This window comes from Oncorhynchus masou, chromosome 24, assembly GCF_036934945.1.
Source record: "Oncorhynchus masou masou isolate Uvic2021 chromosome 24, UVic_Omas_1.1, whole genome shotgun sequence".
NCBI lineage: Eukaryota > Metazoa > Chordata > Actinopteri > Salmoniformes > Salmonidae > Oncorhynchus > Oncorhynchus masou.
The window spans coordinates 20,144,363-20,170,697 of record NC_088235.1 but is presented as its reverse complement, the minus strand read 5'-3'; the positions used below and the strand labels follow the sequence as shown (position 1 = coordinate 20,170,697).

Below are 26,335 nucleotides of genomic sequence, written 5' to 3'. Positions count from 1 at the left end.
GTTGGAAAAATGTTGCGGCCATCCCCCTCTTCAAACGGGGAGACACTCTAGACCCATACTGTTACAGACCTATATCTATCCTACCCTGCCTTTCTAAAGTCTTCGAAAGCCAAGTTAACAAACAAATCACCGACCATTTCAAATCCCACCATACCTTCTCCGCTGTGCAATCTGATTTCCAAGCTGGTCATAGGTGCACCTCAGCCACGCTCAAGGTCCTAAGCGATATCATAACCGCCATCGATAAAAGACAATAGTGTGCAGCCGTCTTCATTGACCTGGCCAAGGTTTTTGACTCTGTCATTCACCGCATTCTTATCGGCAGACTCAATAGCCTTGTTTTCTGAAATGACTGCCTCGCCTGGTTCACCAGCTACTTCTCAGATAGAGTTCAGTGTGTCAAATCAGAGGGCCTGTTGTCCGGATGTTGCTGCTGGTGATTCTCTGATCCACTTATACGCAGAAGACACCATTCTGTATACTTCTGGCCCTTCTTTGAACACTATGTTAACAAACCTCCAGATTGACTTCAATGCCATACAACACTCCTTCCGTGGCCTCCAACTGCTCTTAATTGCAAGTAAAACTAAATGCATGCTCTTCAAACAATCGCTGCCCGCACCCGCCAGCCCGACTAGCATCACTACTCTGGACGGTTCTGACTTAGAATGTGTGGACAACTACAAATACCTAGTTGTCTAGTTGGACTGTAAACTCTCTTTCCAGACTCTCATTAACCATCTCCAATCCAAAATGAAATCTAGATTTGGCTTCCTATTTCGCAACAAGGCATCCTTCACTCAGGCTGCCAAACTTTTCCTCTTAAAACTGACTATCCTACCCATCCTTGACTTCGGAGATGTCATTTACAAAATAGCCTCCAACACTCTACTCAGCAAATTGGATGTAGTCTATCACAGTGCCATCAGTTTTGTCACCGAAGCCCCATATACTTATCGACTTTGTCCACCTACGACTTACTTGTCGTAGGTGGACAAAATAACCACAACGAATAACAAGAACGAAACAGTTCTGTCAGGTGAATACACACAAAACAGAAATCAACTACCCACAACTCAAGGGTCAAACCAGGCTGCCTAAGTATGGTTCTCAATCAGAGACAATGATTGACAGCTGCCTCTGATTGGGAACCATACCAGGCCAAACACATAGAAATACAAACATAGAACAAACATATAATACCCACCCACATCACTCCCTGACCAAACTAAAAATAGAAACATACAAAGCAATCTACGGTCAGGGCGTGACAATACTACCCATCACTACGACCTGTATGCTCTCGTTGTTTGTCCCTCGCTTCATATTCGTCGTCAACCCCACTGGCTCCAGGTCATTTATATGTCTTTGCTAGGTAAAGCCCCACCTTATCTCAGCTCACTGGTCACCATAGCAGCACCCACCAGTAGCACGCGCTCCAGCAGCTATTTTTCACTGGTCATCCCCAAAGCCAGCTCCTCGTTTGGCCGCCTTTCCTTACAGTTCTGGGCTGCCAATGACTGGAACGAATTGCAAAAATCACTGAAGCTGGAGTGTTATATCTCCCTCACTAACTTTAAGCATCAGCTGTCTGAGCATCACCGATCACAGCCCATCTGTAAATATCCCACCCAACTACCTCATCCCCATGTTGTTATTTTTTATATTTTTTGCTCCTTTGCATCCCAGTATCTCTGTTCGCGCATTCATCTTCTGCACATCTATCGCTCCGGTGTTTAATTTTCTAAATTGTAATTATTTCGCCAATTCTGCCTTTTTATTGACTTCCCTCCCTTATCTTACTACATTTGCACACACTGTATATATATGTTTCTATTGTGTTATTGACTCTATGTTTGTTTACTCCATGTGTAACTCTGTGTTGTTTGTGTCACACTGCTTTGCTTTATCTTGGCCAGGTCACAGTTGTAAATGAGAACTTGTTCTCAACTGGCCTACCTGGTTAAATAAAGTTGAAATAAAAAAATACAAAATAAATCTTAGAATGAATCTACATCACATGCTGGGCCAATCAGGAAGTGACTACTGAATGCCCTGCACATCTTACTCATCTTTAGGATTGATCTACATCACATGCTGGGCCAATCAGAGCCTGACTACTGAATGCCCTGCACATCTTACTCATCTTGAGGATACATTTTGATTCATAAGAGAAGTCAACAGTGTATGTTCAATCTATTTGTCCAGGACTCTGTTTTGATAAATCCTGATAGCAACCACAGCTAGCCTACAGTCATAACTGTATCTTCTAATTAGACACTGCAACCACCTCTCAGCTAACACTTATATTACCCAATGTAAACATTCTTCTCTTTTAGAGTGACTTTAAACTGGACTTGTGACTATACATTTTTTTTAAATTTATTTCTATGCTCTCCATGAAGGACCCAGGTAGATCAAAGTACCTCTTGTCCCTTTCATCAAGTTAGGTCACACTATTAGAGGAAACTTAATCGCTGGCAGTGATGATTGAAAATGCTTGGTCAGTGAGACCAGAGCTGCCAATGTTTTCCTTGCCCCGCTCTGCACCCCATCATCTGACCTTCCATAAACAGACCCCATCAGCTGATTCAATGTCTCTGGCTGCAGTGTGGGACATTTTTCACATCACCTGATTATTTAAGGCGCTGTCTTTCCTTTTATAATGGCACTATGGCTGGTTCTTATGGGGGTTGGAGAGACCTGCAATAAAGACAGAAATCACATTTACTTAAGATTTTTACAGTACCAGTGTAATACAACCCTAATCCAATTTCTCACCATCACCTGTTGCCTGCAGGTTTGTGGTGATTTGTAACTGAGAATGTATTCTGGTTTAAATGTAGCCTGAAATGACATTTGCAGGGAACAGTTTCCCTAAATTCATTATGTAACTTAAGTCTGAGCCACAAGGGTTTTAAGCAATGAGAACTGGGCTGGCACGCCTGGCACTGGAGAGAGGCGGAGGGCAGTGCATTTATAATGTGCTATTTATAACTTACAAACAGGTTTTCCCTCTTTTCTTTCCACACAGACATTTGTGAATGATGTCCGAATTCAGGAGCAGATGTATGTCACTTTAAAGATTGATGACAAGCTGAGGTTTGGATATGATATCCTTTCAATCATTCAGTCCTTAACATTTCAATGACACAACATTACTGCAATTTAAATAGCCTTTACATGAGGCATCAGTTCACTTCATTGCTCTCGTCCACTGATCATTTGTCAAGCTGTATAATCTGCAAATGTCAAACTGTCATCCGCTGTGGCTTCGGCCTGACTGTTGTGTGTATAATGAAGTGGCTGTGAGGATCGATGCAAACAGTGTGAAAGTGTATTCCCTTAACCTGCTCCACATATCAACCTGTTCACGGTGGTGCGAGAGGAGATGACTGTCCCAGATGAGGCTCTTCAGGTAGGACACTACACAGTACATACAACCCTTTACATGTTGTACGAGGATAGAATGTACACTACTTAGAAATGTCCTTGTTTTTGAAAGAAAAGCATTTTTTTATCCATTAAAAAAACATCAAATTGATCAGAAATACAGTGTAGACATTGTTAGTGTTGTAACTGACTATTGAGCTGGAAACAACATATTTTTTATGTAATATCTACATAGGCGTACAGAGGCCCATTATCAGCAACCATCACTCCTGTGTTCCAATAGCACGTTGTGTTAACTAATCCAAGTTTATCATTTAAAAGGCTAATTGATCATTAGAAAATCATTTTGCAATTATGTTAGCACAGCTGAAAACTGTTGTGCAGATTAAAGAAGCAATTCAACTGGCCTTCTTTAGACTAGTTGAGTATCTGCAGCATCAGATTTTGTTGAGCCTTCGATTACAGGCTCAAAATGGCCAGAAGCAAATACATTTCTTCTGAAACTCGTCAGTCTATTCTTGTTCTGAGAAATGAAGGCTTTTCCATGCAAAATGTGGAATAAGTCAAGGGGTATGCATACTTTCTGAAGGCACTGTAGGTTCATAAGATTTTATCTTGCCCCATGCAAATATAACTTTAAGCTGTGTGTGTCAGCATTGGATGAAACATGATATTTTTGGCTCTGATGGTGTTCCACTCTCTTTCTCCATTGCTCCATCCCTTCCTCCCTCCATCAGCATGAGAAGTTCACCAGCCAGCTCCAGCTGACTAAGAAGCACTTCAAAGGTGAGCCCACCAAGTCACCTGCCAAGTCCCCGCTAAGACCCCCAGACCAGCCGAGAACAAGGCAGCCGAGGGGACCACCATGGAGCCATCGGCCAAACCTGCTGATTCACACCAGGGAGATGACAAGATGGCAGGTGAGAGCAGGAAGCACATATAAGAGAATACATGTATGTTGTACGGTATGACCCAGTCATTTCAGGGAAATAATGAATGGGATATTTCAGTTTTGATTTTCAATCATGACACAGTATTTGGAAATATGCAATATCTGCATCCAAGTTGTGACTAGATTCATAATTCCATTTTATAACGATAGCATTTTAGAATCAGTATTCTGAATAAGTAAGCAATGAATGTCCTGATCCTGCCATAGATTGGACAGTGATGCACTTGTATGGACCACCAGTCATCTAAAAGACTAATAAACCTTTCACTGCCTGTCTATTATGGGGGCTTGTCTGTTTATCTATTGACTGTAATAAAAGAGCGAGGGTTTAGGACAGGTGTTTAAATAGCACATTGTCATTAAAAACATCACACTAATCTGAGCCACTGTCCTGTATCACTTGGGTGTCTTATCTGATGAGCCAGCCCAGCACGCTCCTGGTCCCACTATCAGTAGCCACTGGGCAAAGACGCCAATTAAACATCTATTTCACATTGGTTCAACGTAATTTCATTGAAATGTCGCATAAACAACATTGATTCAACAAGTGTCTGCCCAGTGGGAAAGAGCTATATTTATCTACAGGATGCAGCAGAGTGGCTGCAGCTGCAGCTGCTCCTGTCTCTCCCTGTGTAGCTGACAGGGAGAATGTCTCCTACACTTGCATCGTTTACGCACTATCGTCAAGTCACTCAGCTGGAGGGAGAGTTTATGCTGGTGTTGGTGTGGATAGCGGTTTAATCTCTTACAGTAGATGGTACAGCTGTGGGAGTTGAATAGCTACTGTATTACAGATGGCACAAGACTTTACAGGGCTTTTGGATTGTGACATACAGTACATGGTTCATTGTCATTACATTAGGAACACAGAGTGTTCTTTTGCTATACGTTGGGGTGGCAGGTAGCCTAGCGGTTAAGAGTGTTGGGCCAGTAACTGAAATATTGCTCAGTGTCTTCTCCATGATTTTTTAACAATCTGGTACTGCTGGTTACAGCGTGGGTGGGCAGTGCCTTAGAGATTTTTGCATTTTTGAACACTTGTAACTGCCATTTCCTGCAATCGAGAGGAAAATAATTGCTTAAATTATAACAAATAAAGTGGTGCAGCCAGTCTACAAGGTGGCGCAGTGCCCTCTTACATTCTTTGGGGAAAACCCTAGTCGCTGGTTCGAATCCCTGAGCTGACTCGGTGAAAAATCGGACGATGTGCCCTTGAGCAAAACACTTAATCCTAATTTCTCTTGTAAATCGCTCAGGATAAAAGCATCTGCTAAATGACTAACATTTAAGGGTTTGTAGGCCTCCTTGCTTGCACACGCTTTTTCAGTTCTGCCCACACATTTTCTATGGATTGAGGTCGGGGCTTTGTGATGGCCACTCCAATACCTTGACTCTGTTGTCCTTAAGCCATTTTGCCACAACTTTGGAAGTATGCTTGGGGTCATTGTCCATTTGGGAGACCCATTTGCAATCAAACTTTAACTTGACTGATGTTTTGAGATGTTGCTTCAATATATCCACATCATTTTCCTACCTCGTGATGCCATCTATTTTGTGAAGTGCACCATAGTGCACTATTTTGTGAAGTGCAGCAAAGCATCCCCACAACATGATACTGCCACCCCGTGCTTCACGGTTGGGATGGTGTTCTTCGGCTTGCAAGCCTCCCCACTTTTCCTCCAAACATGGTCATTATGGCCAAAAAGTTCTATTTTTGTTTCATCAGAGCAGAGGACATTTCGCCAAAAAGTACGATCTTTGTCCCCATGTGCAGTTTCAAACCGTAGTCTGGCTCGTTTTATGGCGGTTTTGGAGCAGTGGCTTCTTCCTTGCTGAGTGGCCTTTCAGGTTATGTCGATATAGGACTCGTTTTATTGTGGATATAGATAATTTTGTACCCGTTTCCTCCAGCATCTTCACAGGGTCCTTTGCTGTTATTCTGGGATTGAATTGCACTTTTCGCACCAAAGTACGTTCATCTCTAGGAGACCGAACGTGCCACCTTCCTGAGCGGTATGACGGCTGCGTGGTCCCATGTTGTTTATACTTGCATACTATTGTTTGTACAGATGAACATGGTACCTTCAGGCATTTGGAAATTGCTCTTAAGGATGAACCAGACTTGTGGAGGTCTACAATTTATTTTCTGAGGTCTTTATTTTGATTTTCCCATGATGTCAAGTAAAGAGGCACTTTGTTTGAAGGTAGGCCTTGAAATACATCCACAGGTACACCTCCAATTGACTAAAATTATGTCAATTAGCCTACCAGAAGCTTCTAAAGCCATTACATAATGTTCTCTAATTGTCCAAGTTGTTTAAAGGCACAGTCAACTTAGTGTATGAAAACTTCTGACCCACTGGAATTGTGATACAGTGAATTATAAGTTAAATAATCTGTCTGTAAACAATTGTTGGATAAAGGACTTGTGTCATGCGCAAAGTAAATGTCCTAACCGACTTGCCAAAATTATAGTTTGTTAACAAGAAATTTGCGGAAATTTGTGGTTGAAAAACAAGTTTTAATGACTCCAACCTAAGTGTATGTAAACTTCCGACTTCAACTGTAGCTTACATTTATATACGATAATGTGTTTCTTTATTATGCATGAAAATAGTTTGGAACAGATTTCCAAAATTAAAATAACTTGGGAGCTGATTTCCTGGTGTTTTTTCAGTAGTTTATGTGAATAAACAATGAATATTATTTCTAAAAATAATATAGTACCAGTCAATGGTTTGGAGACCTACTCATTCCAGGGTTTTTCTAAATGTTTTCTATTTTCTAAATTGGAGAATAATGTTGAAGAAATCTAAATTATAAAATAAGACATATGGAATCATGTAGTAACCAAAAAAGTGTTAAACAAATCAAAACATATTCTATATTTGAGATTATTCAGTGTAGCCACCCTTTGGCTTGATGCCAGCATTGCACACTCTTGGTATTCTCTCAACCAGCTTCATGAGTTAGTCACCAGAAATGAGTTTCAATTAACAGGTGTGGCTTGTTTGACGTGTTCACGCTACAAGTTCCCCACGGGCACCCCCCCCCCCACACCCCCTCAACTCAAAAAGTGGCGCACAGAATGCAAAAATATTCTTAGAAATATTTAACCTCCACACATTAACAAGTCCAATAGCTCAAATGAAAGATAAACACCTTGTTCATCTACCCAGCGAGTCAGATTTCTAAAATGTTTTACGGCAAAAACATAGCACATATGTATATCAAACCACCACAAAGACACAGACGATATGTAGCCATTTTGTCAAACAAAAGATGCAATCACAAATGCAGGATTAAAAGAAAAATAATTCACTAACTTAATAGGACATGTTACACAGTACATTTATGTTTTTTTCAATAATATGCAATTTATATCCATAAATCTCCGTTTACATTGAGCCATGTTCAAAAAATGCTACAAAAATGTCCAGAGAAATTATAGATAACTCCGCCAGATAACGCCAGATAACAGCAATACACATCATAAACTTTGACTAAATATACATGTTCTACATATAGTTAGAAAGATACACTGCTTCTTAATGCAATCGCTTTGTCACATTTCTTTTTCACGTTACAGAAATCGCTCAATATTCAATAATCTCAGACGGCGCTCAGACATAAGCAATATTTCTCCGCTATGTTGGAGTCAACAGAAACACAAAATTACAACATAAATATTCCCTTACCTTTGATGGTCTTCGATCAGAATGTAGTGGAAGGAGTCATACTTACTCAAAACAGCATTTGGTTTCAAGTCGTGTGTCTTTGTATTAGCAAACGCGACAAATTCCGGCTAAAAAGCAGCCAAAATTTCCTCTGGTCCTGAGGGGTTGCGCATCAAAACTTCAAAATTACATGTTATATGTCGACTAAACTGGTCAAACTAAGTGCAGAATCAAGCTTTAGGATGTTATTAACGTACAAAACAATTGGCGATTCGACCGGAGAAACGCAATTCCTCTCAGACGATCTGGAACAAAGGAATGACTGTGTACAATTGCGCCAGGACGCGCATCTATTTTCTCACAACACTTCAGTATTTTGCCTGCCAAAGGGTCAAAGCTTGCGGGATTTGCTCAATTACACGCTCTATTGAAAGAAGACATCCCGCCGAAGACCTAGAAACTGTTCCCAGATTCATAGCTGGTTGGGAAGGCTGGGGGCGATGACGTCAAAGTTGGCCCAACTTTCCTGATGAGAGAAAAAGTTTGGGAGATTGGCTGCCCTGTGAGTTCTGCTATACATACAGACATAATTTGAACGGTTTTAGAAGCTTTAGAGTGTTTTCTATTCAATAATTATTATTATATGCATATATTAGTAATTTTGGACAGATTTATTTTCTGTTTACTATGGGCACGCAATTCCTCCAAAGGGGGCAGTACTGTCCCGAGCCTTAACAGGTTATTAAAGTTCATTTGTGGAATTATTTTTCTTCATAATGCGTTTGAGCCAAACAGTTGTGTTGTGACAAGGTAGGGGTGTTATACAGAAGATTGCCCTATTTGGTAAAAGACCAAGTCCATATTATGGCAAGAAGAGCTCAAATAGCCAAAGAGAAATGACATCATTACTTTAAGACTTGAAGGTCAGTCAATCTGGAAAATTTCTAAAACTTTGAAAGTGCAGTTGCAAAAACCATCATGCATGATGAAACTGGGTCTGATTAGGACCACCACAGGAAAGGAAGACCCAGAGTTTCCTCTGATGCACAGTATAAGTTAATTGTAGTTAACTGCACATCAGATTGCAGCCCGAATAAATGCTTCACCGAGTTCAAGTAACAGACACATCTCAACATCAACTGTTCAGAGGATAATGCGTGAACCAGGCCTTTATGGTCAAATTGCTGCAAAGAAACCACTACTAAGGGACACCAATAATAAGAAGAGACTTGCTTGGGCCAAGGAACACGAGTAATGGACATGAGACTGGTGGTTATCTGGAGCTGGAGAGGAAGGCTGATGTTTTACCGATTATGTTTTTTTGTTTATTTGCGTTGTTTGCGACTTATTTTTTTACTTATTTTGTACATAATGTTGCCGCTACTATCTCTTGTGGCCGACAATAACTTCTGGACATCAGGACTGCGATTACTCACCACGGACTGGCAGAATCCTTTTTTTCCTTTAACAAGTCAAACAATCCCGACACAAACGATATACTGCTTCCTCGGGAACAGGCTCAGATCCCCGTGATTTGCGTGAAGAGGAGGCAGAGAAAATGGAGCCAAGGGGCGGGCTGCCTTCTGAGAATTCGTAGCTGATCGAATAAACCTCCACTTACTTCCATTCTGTTTGCAAACGTGAATTCTTTGGAGAATAAAATAGATTACCTATGCAAAAGATTAAACTACCAACGGAACATTCAAAACTGTGATATCTTGTGTTTCACGAAATCGTGGCTGAACAACGACACTATCAACATACAACTGGCTGGTTATACGCTGTACTGGCAGGATAGAACAGCGGCGTCTGGTAAGACAAGGGGCGGCAGACTATCTATTTTTGTAAACAACAGCTGGTGCACGATATCTAAGGAAGTCTCAAGCTATTGCTCACCTGAGGCAGATTATCTCATGATAAACTGTAGACCACACTATCTACCTAGAGAGTTTTCATCTGTATTTTTCATAGCTTTTTACATTCTACCACAGACTGAGGCTGGCACTAAGACAGCATTGAATGAGCTGTATTCTACCATAAGTAAGAGGCGGCGCTCCTAGTAGCCGGGGACTTTAAACTAAAATCTGTTTTACCAAATTTCTACAGCATGTTAAATGTACAACCAGAGGGAAATCAACTATGGACCACCTTTACTCCACACACAGAGACACATACAAAGCCATACATACCATGCCCTCCATTTGGCAAATCTGACCATAATTGTATCGTCCTGATTCCTGCTTAAAGCAAAAATTAAAGCAGGAAGCACCAGTTTCTAGATCAATAAAAAAGTTGTCAGATAAAGCAGATGCTAAGCTACAGGACTGTTTTGCTAGCACAGACTGGAATATGTTCCGGGATTCCTCCGATAGCATTGAGGAGTACACCACATCAGTCACTGACTTCATCAATAAGTTCATCGATAGCATCTTCCCCACAGAGACCGTACGTACATAGCCCAACCAGAAGCCATGGATTACAGGAAACATCCGTACTGAGGTAAAAGCTAGAGCTGCCACTTTCAAGGAGCAGGACTCTAACCCGGAAGCTTAGAAGAAATCTCGCTATGCCCTCAGGCAAACCATCAAACAGGCAAAGCGTAAATACAGGACTAAGATCAAATTGTACTACACTGGTTCTGACACTCGTTGAAACCATTACAGACTACAAAGGGAAGCACAGCCAAGAGCTGCCCAGTGACACGAGCCAACCAGACGGGCTAAACTTCTATGCTCGCTTCGAGGCAAATAACACTTAAACATGCATGAGAGCCCTAGCTGTTCCGGAAGACTGTGTGATCACGCACTCCGCAGCCGATGTGAGTAAGACCTTTCAACAGGTCAACATTCACAAGGCCGCGGGGCCAGACGAATTACGAGGACGTGTACTCCGAGCATGCTCTGACCAACTGGCAAGTGTCTCTAGCCGAAAGCTGGTTCAAATCAACACCATTATCCCAGAAAACCTAGACCCACTCCAATTTGCATACCGCCCAAACAGATTCACAGATGATGCAATCTCTATTGCACTCCACACTGCCCTTTCCTCCCTGGACAAAAGGAACACCTATGTGAGAATTCTATAGATTGACTACAGCTCAGCGTTCAACACCATAGTGCCCTCAAAGCTTATCAATAAGCTAAGGACCCTGGGACGAAACACCTCTCTCTGCAACTGGATCCTGGACTTCCTGACGAGCTGTCTCCAGGTGGTAAGGGTAGGTAACAACAGATCTGCCACGCTGATCCTCAACACAGGAGCCCCTCAGGGGTGCGTGCTCAGTCCCCTCCTGTACTCCCTGTTCACTCATGACTGCACGGTCAGGCACAACTCCAACACCATCATTAAGTTTGCCGATGACACAACAGTGGCAGGTCTGATCAACGACAATGATGAGACAGCCTGTAGGGAGGAGGTCAGAGACCTGGCTGTGTGGTGCCAGGACAACAATCTCTCCCTCAACGTGATCAAGACAAAGGAGATGATTGTGGACTACAGGAAAAAGAGGACTGAGCACAACCTCATTCTCATAGACGGGGCTGCAGTGGAGCATTTTGAGGCTTCAAGTTCCTTGGTGTCCACATCAAAAAACTAACATGGTCCAAGCACACCAAGAAAGTCGTAAAGAGGACATGACATACCTATTCCTCCTCAGGAGACTGAAAAGATTTGGCATGGGTCCTCAGATCCTCAATAGGTTCTACAGCTGCACCACAGTGAGCATCTTGACTGGTTGCATCACTGCCTGGTTTGACAACTGCTCCGCCTCTGACTGCAAGGCACTACAGAGGGTAGTGTGAATGGCCCAAGCTTCCTGCCATCCAGGATCTCTATACCAGGTGGTGTCAGAGGAAGGCCCTGAAAATTGTCAAAGACCACCCAAGTCATAAACTGTTCTCTCTGCTACCCCACGGCAAGCAGTACCTGAGTGCCAAGAGGTCCAAGAGGCTTCTAAACAGCTTCTACCCCAAAGCCATAATCAAATCAAATGTATTTATATAGCCCTTCGTACATCAGCTGATATATCAAAGTGCTGTACAGAAACCCAGCCTAAAACCCCAAACAGCAAGCAATGGAGGTGTTGAAGCACGTTGGCTTGGAAAAACTCCCTAGAAAGGCCAAAACCTTTCTAAACCAAAATAGGTCTGGGACAGGTAGCACGTCCGGTGAACAGGTCAGGATTCCATAGCCGCAGGCAGGACAGTTGAAACTGGAGCAGCAGCACGGCCAGGTGGACTGGGGACAGCAAGGAGTCATCATGCCAGGTAGTCCTGAGGCATGGTCCTAGGGATCAGGTCCTCCTCCGAGAGAGAAAGAAGGAGAGAATTAGAGAGAGCATACTTAAATTCACACAGAACACCGGATAAGACTGGAGAAGTACTCCAGATATAACAAACTGACCCTAACTCCCGACACATAAACTACTGCAGCATAAATACTAGAGGCTGAGATAGGAGGGGTCAGGAGACACTGTGGCCCGATCCGATGATACCCCCAGACAGGGCCAAACAGGAATGATATAACCCCACCCACTTTGCCAAAGCACAGCCCTAACACCACTAGAGGGATATCTTCAACCACCAACTTACCATCCTGAGACAAGGCCGAGTATAGCCCACAAAGATCTCCGCCACGGCACAACCCAAGGGGGGGGGGCGCCAAACCAGGCAGGAAGATCACATCAGTGACTCAACCCAGTCAAGTGACGCACCCCTCCTAGGGACTCCTGAACATCTAATCAAATGGCTCCACAGACTATTTGCATTGCCCCCCATTACACTGCTTCTACTCTCTGTTGATATCATCTATGCATAGTCACTTTAATAACTCCACCTACATGTACATATTACCTCAACTAAGTGGTGCCCCCACACATTGACTTTGTACCGGTACCCACTGTATATGGTCTTGCTTGTGTTAATTTACTGCTGCTCTTTAATTACTTGTTACTTTTATTTCTTATTCTTACCCATATTTTTTTTAACTGTATTGTTGGTTATGGGCTCGTAAGTAAGCATTTCACTGTCAGGTCTGCACCTGTTGTATTCGGCACATTGACTAATTAAATTTGATTCGATTTGATTTGAAATCTGTCATTTCGTCTGAGTCCAAGTTGGAGATTTTTGGTCCCAACCCCGTGTCTTTGTGAGACTCAGAGTAAGTAAACGGATGATCTCTGCATGTATGGTTCCCACCATGAATCATGGAGGAGGAGGTGTGATGGGCTGGTGAGACTGTCAGTGATTTATAAAAAATTCAAGGCACACTTAACCAGCATGGCTACCACAGCATTCTGCAGCGATACGTCATCCCATCTGGTTTGCGCTTAGTGGGACTATCATTTGTTTTTAGACAGGAAAATGACCCAACACACCTCCAGGCTGTGTAAGGGCTATTTGACCAAGAAGGAGAGCGATGGAGTGCTGCGTCAGATGCTCTGGCCTCCACAATCACCCGACCTTAACCAAATTGAGAGGGTTTAGGATGAGTTGGACTGCAGAGTGAAGGAAAAGCAACCAATAAGTGTTCAGAATATGTGGGAACTCCTTCAAGACTGTTGGAAAAGCATTCCTCATGCTGGTTGAGAAATTGCCAAGAGTGCGCTGTCATCAAGGCAAAGGGTGGCTACTTTGAAGAATCTCAAATATGAAATATGTTTTGATTTGTTTAACACTGTTTTGGTTACTAAATGATTCCATCTGTGTTTTTTTCATAGTTTTGATGTATTCACTATTTTTCTACTAAATGGAAAATGGTAGAAATGAAGAAAAACCCTTGAATGAGTAGGTGTCCAAACTTTTGAGTGGTACTGCATATATACATTATTTATTTTGCTCAGAAACGTAAACCACCCGCGGTCCGACAGTTAAGGAACCCTGGTCCATAGTATCAGGATCAAAACAACAGATGTTCTAACACTGTCAAATGGGGCATCAGGCTTAACACATAAGTCCAATGTACCAACATTAGATTTAACCCGGCTTGCCACCCATTATGTGTTTAATTACAGCATCTGCAGTGGGGGCCTTCAGCAGAGGGCCTGTAATGATAGGGGAGCCACATCCACCCATATGTCTCCTTTATTACTCGACAACCATTAAAAATAGGAGGCGGGAAGCGTTTACATGTGTTCCTCCTTGTCGGCTTCTGTACCACCTGGATATTGAAGCCTGCTAATTGTCCTTTTAATGCTAATGTATTATTCCCCCTCTGATTCACAGACAGGCAGTCACTGTATGTTCCCTTTCCTCTCTGCAGTCAGACAGTCACCTTGTGTTCCCTTTCCTCGCTGCAGTCAGACCGTATGTTCCCTTTCCTCTCTGCAGTCAGACAATTACCGTATGTTCCCTTTCCTCTCTGCAGTCAGACTGTATGTTCCCTTTCCTCTCTGCAGTCAGACAGTCACTGTATGTTCCCTTTCCTCTTTGCAGTCAGACAGTCACCGTATGTTCCCTTTCCTCTCTGCAGTCAGACAGTATGTTCCCTTTCCTCTTTGCAGTCAGACAGTCACTGTATGTTCCCTTTCCTCTCTGCAGTCAGACTGTATGTTCCCTTTCCTCTCTGCAGTCAGACTGTATGTTCCCTTTCCTCTCTGCAGTCAGACAGTCACTGTATGTTCCCTTTCCTCTTTGCAGTCAGACAGTCACCGTATGTTCCCTTTCCTCTCTGCAGTCAGACAGTATGTTCCCTTTCCTCTCTGCAGTCAGACTGTATGTTCCCTTTCCTCTCTGCAGTCAGACTGTATGTTCCCTTTCCTCTCTGCAGTCAGACTGTATGTTCCCTTTCCTCTCTGCAGTCAGACTGTATGTTCCCTTTCCTCTCTGCAGTCAGACTGTATGTTCCCTTTCCTCTTTGCAGTCAGACTGTATGTTCCCTTTCCTCTCTGCAGTCAGACTCTATGTTCCCTTTCCTCTCTGCAGTCAGACTGTATGTTCCCTTTCCTCTCTGCAGTCAGACTGTATGTTCCCTTTCCTCTCTTCAGTCAGACTGTATGTTCCCTTTCCTCTCTGCAGTCAGACTGTATGTTCCCTTTCCTCTCTGCAGTCAGACTGTATGTTCCCTTTCCTCTCTTCAGTCAGACTGTATGTTCCCTTTCCTCTCTTCAGTCAGACTGTATGTTCCCTTTCCTCTCTTCAGTCAGACTGTATGTTCCCTTTCCTCTCTGCAGCACACCACCATAGGTTAACTGGATATGTTATGCAGGCAGGCAAAACTCCTAACCAATCTTGCAGCATTTATAGGCTTGTCACTAATCTTGTAGCAATAATAGGCATATATGCATTTTGAACACAGTCTTCTGTGAATGCACACTGCAATTAGTGCATTATTTGGGTTTTCTTCATATGCAAAGTCAGTGCTTGCTTACACTGCAGCCCGAAGTGAATATTGGGTTCCATTTTGCGTTTGTGACATTGTTGGCAGTAAATGGGCCTACACATTGTGTCCCAGACCTTGCTTCAACTAAAGTCTGTAAAGTCACACCCATATAAACATCCCATCTGGGTGAAGCCAAAGTGGGGAGAGGAGAAGGTAGTTAGAAGGTCAGGCCTTTAGCAGCTGGGAGAGGAGAAGGTAGTTAGAAAATCAAGCCTTTGGCAGTGGGGAGAGGAGAAGGTAGTTAGATTGTGGAGCAGAGGTTGGTGTTGATGGGTTTGTCCCTCATTATTCTGCTGATTGGGTAATGTAGGTCAGGGGAACGGCTAAAGCCAAACCATTGCTCCAAGTCCCGTCATCCAGGACAGATGAATTAAAAGTGACACGACTTGCGCCGAAGTTGGTCCCTCTTCTTGTTCGGGCGGCGTTCGGCCATTGCTGATCGTCTTTTCATTTTCCTTTGGTTTTTTCTTGTCTTCCATCACACCTGGTTCCAATCACATCAATTACATGTTGTGTGTTTACCCCTCTGTTCCCCCTCATGTCCTTGTGGGTGATTGTTTATTGTAGTGTTTGTGAACGTCTGTCCTGGTGTGTGTTTACCCCTCTGTTCCCCCTCATGTCCATGTGGGTGATTGTTTATTGTAGTGTTTGTGAACATCTGTCCTGGTGTGTGTTTACCCCTCTGTTCCCTCTCATGTCCTTGTGGGTGATTGTTTATTGTAGTGTTTGTGAACGTCTGTCCTGGTGTGTGTTTACCCCTCTGTTCCCCCTCATGTCCTTGTGGGTGATTGTTTATTGTAGTGTTTGTGAACGTCTGTCCTGGTGTGTGCTGGGTTATGGACCCATTTATTTTATTATTCTGTTTTCTGCTGGATTTTGTAAATAAACTGCGCTGTTGGAAACAGTTATTTCTCTCCTGCGTCTGACTTCTCTGCCGCCAGGTCGCACCCCTTACAAAAAGACACAGTGCAGCTGCTCAGGAACAGTCAAACACCCCTTGACGAATGTCATCCATTAAATCTAAATTGTGTGAAACCTCTTGTGTTTGTGTTATAGGGGACATAGCAACATCGCACCGGGGAACACCTCTGTATGGACAGCCATCTTGGTGGGGGATGGGGACGCAGACGACGAGAACTCCTTCAAACAGGAGACCAAGACGTGTGGGAAGAAGCATGACAGCTCTGCAGCAGGTAAGAACCTACTTGACCTCATTTCTTTTTTTACCTTTATTTAACCAGGCAAGTAAGTTAAAAACAAATTCTTATTTTCAATGACGGCCTAGGAACAGTGGGTTAACTGCCTGTTCAGGGGCAGAACGACAGATTTGTACCTTGTCAGCTCGGGGGTTTGAACTCACAACCTTCCGGTTAATAGTCCAAAACTCTAACCACTAGGCTACCCTGCCGCCTCATCACATCTGAAGTATGAAATTATATGTTCCAAATGTTGGCAAGATGATCAGATGCATGCACACATGTTTCAGTACATTAGATGAGCTACGAGAGAACATGATTAATTAAATGTACAGTATATTAGATGAGCTACTCTAGGACATGATTAATTAAATGTACTGTACATTAGATGACCTATGGGTGGTGTTAGTAAATGCTCTGTCAGGAATATGTATTAATATGGGTGGTGTTAGTAATGCTCTGTCAGGAATATGTATTAATATGGGTGTTGTTAGTAATGCTCTGTCATAAATATGTATTAATATGTGTGTTGTTATTAATGCTCTGTCATGAATTTGTATTAACATGGGTGGTGTTAGTAATGCTCTGTCATAAATTTGTATTAATATGGGTGGTGTTAGTAATGCTCTGTCATAAATATGTATTAATATGTGTGTTGTTATTAATGCTCTGTCATGAATTTGTATTAACATGGGTGGTGTTAGTAATGCTCTATCATAAATTTGTATTAATATGGGTGTTGTTAGTAATGCTCTGTCATAAATATGTATTAATATGTGTGTTGTTATTAATGCTCTGTCATGAATTTGTATTAACATGGGTGGTGTTATTAATGCTCTGTCATGAATTTGTATTAATATGGGTGGTGTTAGTAATGCTCTGTCATAAATATGTATTAATATGGGTGTTGTTAGTAATGCTCTGCCAGGAATATGTATTAATATGTGTGGTGTTAGTAATGCTCTGTCAGGAATATGTATTAATATGGGTGGTGTTAGTAATAAATATGTATTAATATGGGTGGTGTTAGTAATGCTCTGTCAGGAATATGTATTAATATGGGTGGTGTTAGTAATGCTCTGTCAGGAATATATTAATATGTGTGTTATTAAATATGTATTAATATGGGTGGTGTTAGTAATGCTCTGTCAGGAATATGTATTAATATGGGTGGTGTTAGTAATGCTCTGTCAGGAATATGTATTAATATGGGTGGTGTTAGTAATGCTCTGTCAGGAATATGTATTAATATGGGTGGTGTTAGTAATGCTCTGTCAGGAATATGTATTAATATGGGTGTTGTTAGTAATGCTCTGTCAGGAATATGTATTAATATGGGTGGTGTTAGTAATGCTCTGTCAGGAATATGTATTAATATGGGTGTTGTTAGTAATGCTTTATGTGTTGTTAGTAATGCTCTGTCAGGAATATGTATTAATATGGGTGTTGTTAGTAATGCTCTGTCAGGAATATGTATTAATATGGGTGGTGTTACTAATGCTCTGCCAGGAATATGTATTAATATGGGTGTTGTTAGTAATGCTCTGCCAGGAATATGTATTAATATGGGTGTTGTTAGTAATGCTCTGTCAGGAATATGTATTAATATGGGTGTTGTTAGTAATGCTCTGCCAGGAATATGTATTAATATGGGTGGTGTTAGTAATGCTCTGCCAGGAATATGTATTAATATGGGTGGTGTTAGTAATGCTCTGACAGGAATATGTATTAATATGGGTGTTGTTAGTAATGCTCTGTCAGGAATATGTATTAATATGGGTGTTGTTAGTAATGCTCTGTCAGGAATATGTATTAATATGGGTGTTGTTAGTAATGCTCTGCCAGGAATATGTATTAATATGGGTGTTGTTAGTAATGCTCTGTCAGGAATATGTATTAATATGGGTGGTGTTAGTAATGCTCTGTCAGGAATATGTATTAATATGGGTGGTGTTAGTAATGTTATGTATTAATGCTCTGCCAGGAATATGTATTAATATGTGTGTTGTTAGTAATGCTCTGTATGTATTAATATGGGTGTTGTTAGTAATGCAGGAATATGTATTAATATGGGTGTTGTTAGTAATGCTGTTAGTATTAATATGCTCTGTCAGGAATATGTATTAATATGGGTGGTGTTAGTATTATGCTCTGTCAGGAATATGTATTAATATGGGTGGTGTTAGTAATGCTCTGTCAGGAATATGTATTAATATGGGTGGTGTTAGTAATGCTCTGTCAGGAATATGTATTAATATGGGTGGTGTTAGTAATGCTCTGTCAGGAATATGTATTAATATGGGTGGTGTTAGTAATGCTCTGTCAGGAATATGTATTAATATGGGTGGTGTTAGTAATGCTCTGTCAGGAATATGTATTAATATGGGTGTTGTTAGTAATGCTCTGTCAGGAATATGTATTAATATGGGTGGTGTTAGTAATGCTCTGCCAGGAATATGTATTAATATGGGTGTTGTTAGTAATGCTCTGTCATATGTATTAATATGGGTGTTGTTAGTAATGCTCTGTCAGGAATATGTATTAATATGGGTGTTGTTAGTAATGCTCTGTCAGGAATATGTATTAATATGGGTGGTGTTAGTAATGCTCTGCCAGGAATATGTATTAATATGGGTGTTGTTAGTAATGCTCTGTCAGGAATATGTATTAATATGGGTGTTGTTAGTAATGCTCTGTCAGGAATATGTATTAATATGGGTGTTGTTAGTAATGCTCTGTCAGGAATATATTAATATGGGTGTTGTTAGTAATGCTCTGCCAGGAATATGTATTAATATGGGTGTTGTTAGTAATGCTCTGTCAGGAATATGTATTAATATGGGTGGTGTTAGTAATGCTCTGCCAGGAATATGTATTAATATGGGTGTTGTTAGTAATGCTCTGTCAGGAATATGTATTAATATGGGTGTTGTTAGTAATGCTCTGTCCAGGAATATGTATTAATATGGGTGTTGTTAGTAATGCTCTGTCAGGAATATGTATTAATATGGGTGGTGTTAGTAATGCTCTGTCAGGAATATGTATTAATATGGGTGTTGTTAGTAATGCTCTGCCAGGAATATGTATTAATATGTGTGTTGTTAGTAATGCTCTGTCAGGAATATGTATTAATATGGGTGTTGTTAGTAATGCTCTGCCAGGAATATGTATTAATATGGGTGTTGTTAGTAATGCTCTGTCAGGAATATGTATTAATATGGGTGGTGTTAGTAATGCTCTGTCAGGAATATGTATTAATATGGGTGGTGTTAGTAATGCTCTGTCAGGAATATGTATTAATATGGGTGTTGTTAGTAATGCTCTGTCAGGAATATGTATTAATAATATGGGTGGTCAGTATGTATTAATATGGGTGGTGTTAGTAATGCTCTGTCAGGAATATGTATTAATATGGGTGGTGTTAGTAATGCTCTGTCAGGAATATGTAATATGGGTGGTGTTAGTAATGCTCTATGTCATGTATTAGTATGGGTGGTGTTAGTAATGCTCTGTCCAGGAATATGTATTAATATGGGTGTTAGTAATGCTCTGTCAGGAATATGTATTAATATGGGTGGTGTTATTAATGCTCTGTCAGGAATATGTATTAATATGGGTGGTGTTAGTAATGCTCTGTCATAAATATGTATTAATATGTGTGTTGTTATTAATGCTCTGTCATGAATTTGTATTAACATGGGTGGTGTTAGTAATGCTCTGTCAGGAATATGTATTAACATGGGTGGTGTTAGTAATGCTCTGTCAGGAATATGTATTAATATGGGTGTTGTTAGTAATGTTCTGTCAGGAATATGTATTAATATGGGTGGTGTTAGTAATGCTCTGCCAGGAATATGTATTAATATGGGTGTTAGTAATGCTCTGTCAGGAATATGTATTAATATGGGTGGTGTTATTAATGCTCTGTCAGGAATATGTATTAATATGGGTGTTGTTAGTAATGCTCTGTCAGGAATATGTATTAATATGGGTGGTGTTAGTAATGCTCTGCCAGGAATATGTATTACTATGGGTGTTGTTAGTAATGCTCTGCCAGGAATATGTATTACTATGGGTGTTGTTAGTAATGCTCTGTCAGGAATATGTATTAATATGGGTGTTGTTAGTAATGCTCTGCCAGGAATATGTATTAATATGGGTGGTGTTAGTAATGCTCTGTCATGAATATGTATTAATATGGGTGGTGTTAGTAATGCTCTGTCAGGAATATGTATTACTATGGGTGTTGTTAGTAATGCTCTGTCAGGAATATGTATTAATATGGGTGTTGTTAGTAATGCTCTGTCAGGAATATGTATTAATATGGGTGTTGTTAGTAATGCTCTGCCAGGAATATGTATTAATATGGGTGTTGTTAGTAATGCTCTGCCAGGAATATGAATGTAATGCTCTGTCAGGAATATGTATTAATATGGGTATTGCTCTGCCAATATATGTATTAATATGGGTGTTGTTAGTAATGCTCTGTCATAAATATGTATTAGTATGGGTGTTGTTAGTAATGCTCTGTCAGGAATATGTATTACTATGGGTGGTGTTAGTAATGCTCTGTCAGGAATATGTGTTAATATGGGTGGTGTTAGTAATGCTCTGTCAGGAATATGTATTAATATGGGTTTTGTTAGTAATGATCTGTCAGGAATATGTATTAATATGGGTGTTGTTAGTAATGCTCTGCCAGGAATATGTATTAATATGGGTGTTGTTAGTAATGCTCTGTCAGGAATATGTATTAATATGGGTGTTGTTAGTAATGCTCTGTCAGGAATATGTATTAATATGGGTGTTGTTTCTCTGTTATTGTGTGTGTGTGTCTCATGTAATGCTCTAATGACCCCTGGGGGTACTTGGCCTATCCGCAGGGGGTACTAATATGGCCTATCCGCAGGGGTATTAATATGTACTTGGCCTATCCGCAGGGGGTACTTGGCCTATCCGCAGGGGGTACTTGAGTAGACTCATGAGACCATAGACCTGTTGGTAAAATGCACATGAGGCGGTACTTCAGGACAAATCAAAATTCAGTTGGTGGTATTGTAACCGAAAAATGTTGGGAACCACTGCTCTAATGTACAGTGTTCCTGTTAAATGAATGACCACCGTGACCCTCAGTGCTTTAGAATTGAGTCACATGATTCATCATGAAATCTTTAGAGGAAGGGTGGTAGTATTTATTTAAAAAAAGGGAGGTTCTAAGATGAAGTTGTGGTGGTCTTGTTTGTGGAAGCAGTGGGTATTTCTTTGATAGGATGAAACCTGAAAGCCTTATTGACCACCAGACCTGTTGGGGACTATAATCTAGGACCTGATGCAAGGGGTATCAGTTTGAATATAGTTCTCTAAATGGACAACGTTATGTCTCATTTCACTCCATTTTTTACTTTGTTGAAAGCCACAGATATTTGCAGTCATGCTTTCAGGAGCTTATCTGTTTTCAAAGATATACAAACATGACTTACTTTCAAGTTGAATTGAAAGATATAACTTCCGAGAAAGATGTGGCCTCATTGGGGGCTCCTGAATCCCAGTAGGTATTATACTTTGAATATTTGACTTTGATATTGTTCCCTTACTACATAGAGGAAATGAGAGGAAATGTACAAAACTAACTTGTACTTTCCAAGAACAACTCAGCTGCTCACTTTGTCATATGTATAAACTAGATGGTCTACACATATGCCATAATGCCTTGCCACATAATCAAAGGAAGTTACACAATCATTATTAAGTAAGTTACACTACATGGCTTTGTGCCTGTCTGCCTGGGCTCCAGCACAGCCTGACCTGTTTTGCCACCAATGCTCCTTATAGGACACGTCACTGCACACTATACTCCTCTGTAAACTGGTCATCTCTGTATGCTCATCGCAAGTCACACTGGTTGATGCTTGTTTATAAAACACTCTTAGGCCTCACTCCCCCCTATCTGAGATAGCTACTGCAGCCCTCATCCTCTACATACAACACCCATTCCTTCCAGTCACATTTTATTAAAGGTCCCCAAAGCACACACATTCCTGGGTCGCTCGTCTTTTCATTTCGCTGCAGCTAGAGACTGGAACGAGCTGCAACAAACACTCAAACTGGACCATTTTATCTCCAACCCTTCTTACTGACAGTTGTGGCTGCTTCGCATGATGTATTGTCTGTACCTTGCATTTGTGCTATTGTCTGTGCCCAATAATGTTTGTACCATGTTTTGTGCTGCTACCATGTTGTGCTGCTGCCATGTTGTGTTGCTACCATGCTGTGTTGTTGTCTTAGGCCTCTCTTTATGTAATGTAGTGGTGTCTCTCTTGTCGTGATGTGTGTTTTGTCCTGTATTTTAGATTTTAATCCCTGCCCCTGTCCCTGCAGGATGCCTTTAGCCTTTTGGTAGGTCGTCATTGTAAAGAAGAATCTGTTGTTTAACTGACTTGCCTAGTTAAATACAGGTTACATAAATAAAGAGAGGGCTGTGTTCTGCCAGGGCCGCAGACACGGATTCAGACTCAGAACAGACACAGCTGAGCGGCCCATTTGGGGCCCGTAACCTCTGACCTCTAGATACTGATCCCCAGTGTTCTCCTCTTTGTGAACCTACAGATGGCAGAGAGCCTAAGAGGAGTGAGAGGCCTATGGAGGATGGTCTGGGTCCTGAGCCCAGCTACTTTGAGATTCCTACCAAGGAGTCTCAGATGGCTGAGGACAGCATTCATGAAATCCCTACTAAAGACACTGAGGGGGCTGCTGCTACCACCGCCAGTAGCGCTCAGGGCCACGCCTCACCTCACGCCTTCACCATCGAGTTTGATGACACCTCTCCTGGCAAGGTCAGGATTAAGGACCATGTGTCCAAACTGACTCCGGACCACCGTCCCCGGCCTAAGAAGGCCCCCCAGCCGGGGAGCAAGGACCTCAGCACCCTACAGGCCGCCATGATGGCCTCTGAGAGCAAGGTGGCTGATTGGCTGGCCCACAATGACCCCCCCACGGTGCGCAGTGAGTCCACAGAGGAGGACAGCAAGAGCATCAAGAGTGATGTCCCCGTCCACTTCCACAGGCTCAAAGGTGAGGGCCATATCCTGCCTGCTTGTCTTTCTCTCTGGCCCACAGTTTCTGTTGCCAGATCAGCAAATGCACGTATTTCCTCTCTATAGCCACACTACAGTATCATCTACTAATTGTTGTACATCTGACCTTGCTAACCTCACAATGTTGCTGATTTGATCAACATGTGTTTTACTGCTAAAAGCCATGAGTGTTTGAGTTATTTTGGTAGTTTTTTTGTGAGATCCTGTAAAATGGATCCTCTTAATAAAGCTCATCCCTTACGCTAAAAACAGGCTCCAGGCTAAAGTCAGACTAGTGTTTACCTCGAAACGCCTAGAATAGGTTCTCCTGATGCAGTAATGACCATTATTAATGACCATGACCATTAACCAACCAGACTTCAATTACTCATACCTGGTCATGTAACCTACTGTATGGCCCATACCTGTCAATGTCCTCAGGCTGGTCATGTAACCTACTGTATGGCCCATACCTGTCAATGTCCTCAGGCTGGTCATGTAACTGACTGTATGGCCCATACCTGTCAATGTCCTCAGGCTGGTCATGTAACCGACTGTATGGCCAATATCTGTCAATGTCCTCAGGCTGGTCATGTAACTTACTGTATGGCCCATACCTGTCAATGTCCTCAGGCTGGTCATGTAACCTACTGTATGGCCAATATCTGTCAATGTCCTCAGGCTGGTCATGTAACCTACTGTATGGCCCATACCTGTCAATGTCCTCAGGCTGGTCATGTAACCTACTGTATGGCCAATATCTGTCAATGTCCTCAGGCTGGTCATGTAACTGACTGTATGGCCCATACCTGTCAATGTCCTCAGGCTGGTCATGTAACCGACTGTATGGCCCATACCTGTCAATGTCCTCAGGCTGGTCATGTAACCTACTGTATGGCCCATACCTGTCAATGTCCTCAGGCTGGTCATGTAACTGACTGTATGGCCAATATCTGTCAATGTCCTCAGGCTGGTCATGTAACTGACTGTATGGCCCATACCTGTCAATGTCCTCAGGCTGGTCATGTAACTGACTGTATGGCCCATACCTGTCGATGTCCTCAGGCTGGTCATGTAACCTACTGTATGGCCCATACCTGTCAATGTCCTCAGGCTGGTCATGTAACTGACTGTATGGCCCATACCTGTCAATGTCCTCAGGCTGGTCATGTAACTGACTGTATGGCCCATACCTGTCGATGTCCCCAGGCTGGTCATGTAACTGACTGTATGGCCCATACCTGTCAATGTCCTCAGGCTGGTCATTGTGAATATAATTTGTTGGCCCAACCTGTCAATGTCCTCAGTTGGTCAAGGTAAAATATATAGATTTAAATATGGCCCATACCTGTCATTGCTCTTCATGTAATTTTTATTTTTTTATTTTATTTTACCTTTATTTAACCAGGCTGGTCATGTAACTGACTTTATGGCCCATAACAGTGGGTTAATGTCCTGTTCAGGGGTCAGATGAATATAATTTGTTTTAACTCCTCCTGTAGGCAGTCAGACAGGAGAGAAGATTTAAAATGGCCATGGCCTGTTTGCTCTTCCTGTAGGCAGTCAGATTTTACCAGGAAGGCAGGAAAGGCCATGGCCTGTTTTCAATGTACAGTCCTAGGAACATGTGGGTTAACTCCTGTTCAGGGAGAGAAGGCAGGAAAGGCCATGGCCTGTTTAACTCAACCTCCTGTTACAGTCAGACAGGAGAACCACTAAAGGCCATGGCCTGTTTACTACCCTGTCAGACAGCAGGCTGTCAGACAGTAGAGAGCAGGAAATCCATGGCCTTGTTTGATCTTTCCTGAGGCAGTCAGACAGGAGAGAAGGCAGGAAAGCCATGCAGTCCTGTTTACTGCTCCAGTAGGCAGTCAGACAGGAGAGAAGGCAGGAAAGGCCATGGCCTGTTTACTCCTCCTGTAGGCAGTCAGACAGGAGAGAAGGCAGGAAAGGCCATGGCCTGTTTACTCCTCCTGTAGGCAGTCAGACAGGAGAGAAGGCAGGAAAGGCCATGGCCTGTTTACTCCTCCTGTAGGCAGTCAGACAGGAGAGAAGGCAGGAAAGGCCATGGCCTGTTTACTCCTCCTGTAGGCAGTCAGACAGGAGAGAAGGCAGGAAAGGCCATGGCCTGTTTACTCCTCCTGTAGGCAGTCAGACAGGAGAGAAGGCAGGAAAGGCCATGGCCTGTTTACTCCTCCTGTAGGCAGTCAGACAGGAGAGAAGGCAGGAAAGGCCATGGCCTGTTTACTCCTCATGTAGGCAGTCAGACAGGAGAGAAGGCAGGAAAGGCCATGGCCTGTTTACTCCTCCTGTAGGCAGTCAGACAGGAGAGAAGGCAGGAAAGGCCATGGCCTGTTTACTCCTCCTGTAGGCAGTCAGACAGGAGAGAAGGCAGGAAAGGCCATGGCCTGTTTAGTAGGCAGTCAGGGAGAGAAGGCAGGAAAGGCCATGGCCTGTTTACTCCTCCTGTAGGCAGTCAGACAGGAGAGAAGGCAGGAAAGGCCATGGCCTGTTTACTCCTCCTGTAGGCAGTCAGACAGTAGAGAAGGCAGGAAAGGCCATGGCCTGTTTACTCCTCCTGTAGGCAGTCAGACAGGAGAGAAGGCAGGAAAGGCCATGGCCTGTTTACTCCTCCTGTAGGCAGTCAGACAGGAGAGAAGGCAGGAA

General features: G+C 42.3%; 2 protein-coding genes across 2 annotated transcripts in view; both read left to right on the top strand.

The window, feature by feature from the left end:
* Positions 1–3,151, top strand: part of LOC135511348 (centrosomal protein of 170 kDa-like) — a 32,918-nt gene extending 29,767 nt beyond the window's left edge. Inside the window, exon 4 of the mRNA XM_064932892.1 lies at positions 3,035–3,151. Within this exon, the coding sequence (XP_064788964.1) occupies positions 3,035–3,151 (117 nt within the window). The remainder of the gene's footprint in view (positions 1–3,034) is intronic.
* A 165-nt stretch (positions 3,152–3,316) lies between these two features.
* The window catches only part of LOC135511882 (centrosomal protein of 170 kDa-like), a 54,995-nt gene continuing 31,976 nt past the window's right edge, over positions 3,317–26,335 (top strand). Inside the window, exons 1-4 of the mRNA XM_064933389.1 lie at positions 3,317–3,418; positions 4,131–4,313; positions 16,456–16,592; positions 23,202–23,666. Of these exons, the coding sequence (XP_064789461.1) occupies positions 23,234–23,666 (433 nt within the window). The 5' untranslated portion in view covers positions 3,317–3,418; positions 4,131–4,313; positions 16,456–16,592; positions 23,202–23,233. The remainder of the gene's footprint in view (positions 3,419–4,130; positions 4,314–16,455; positions 16,593–23,201; positions 23,667–26,335) is intronic.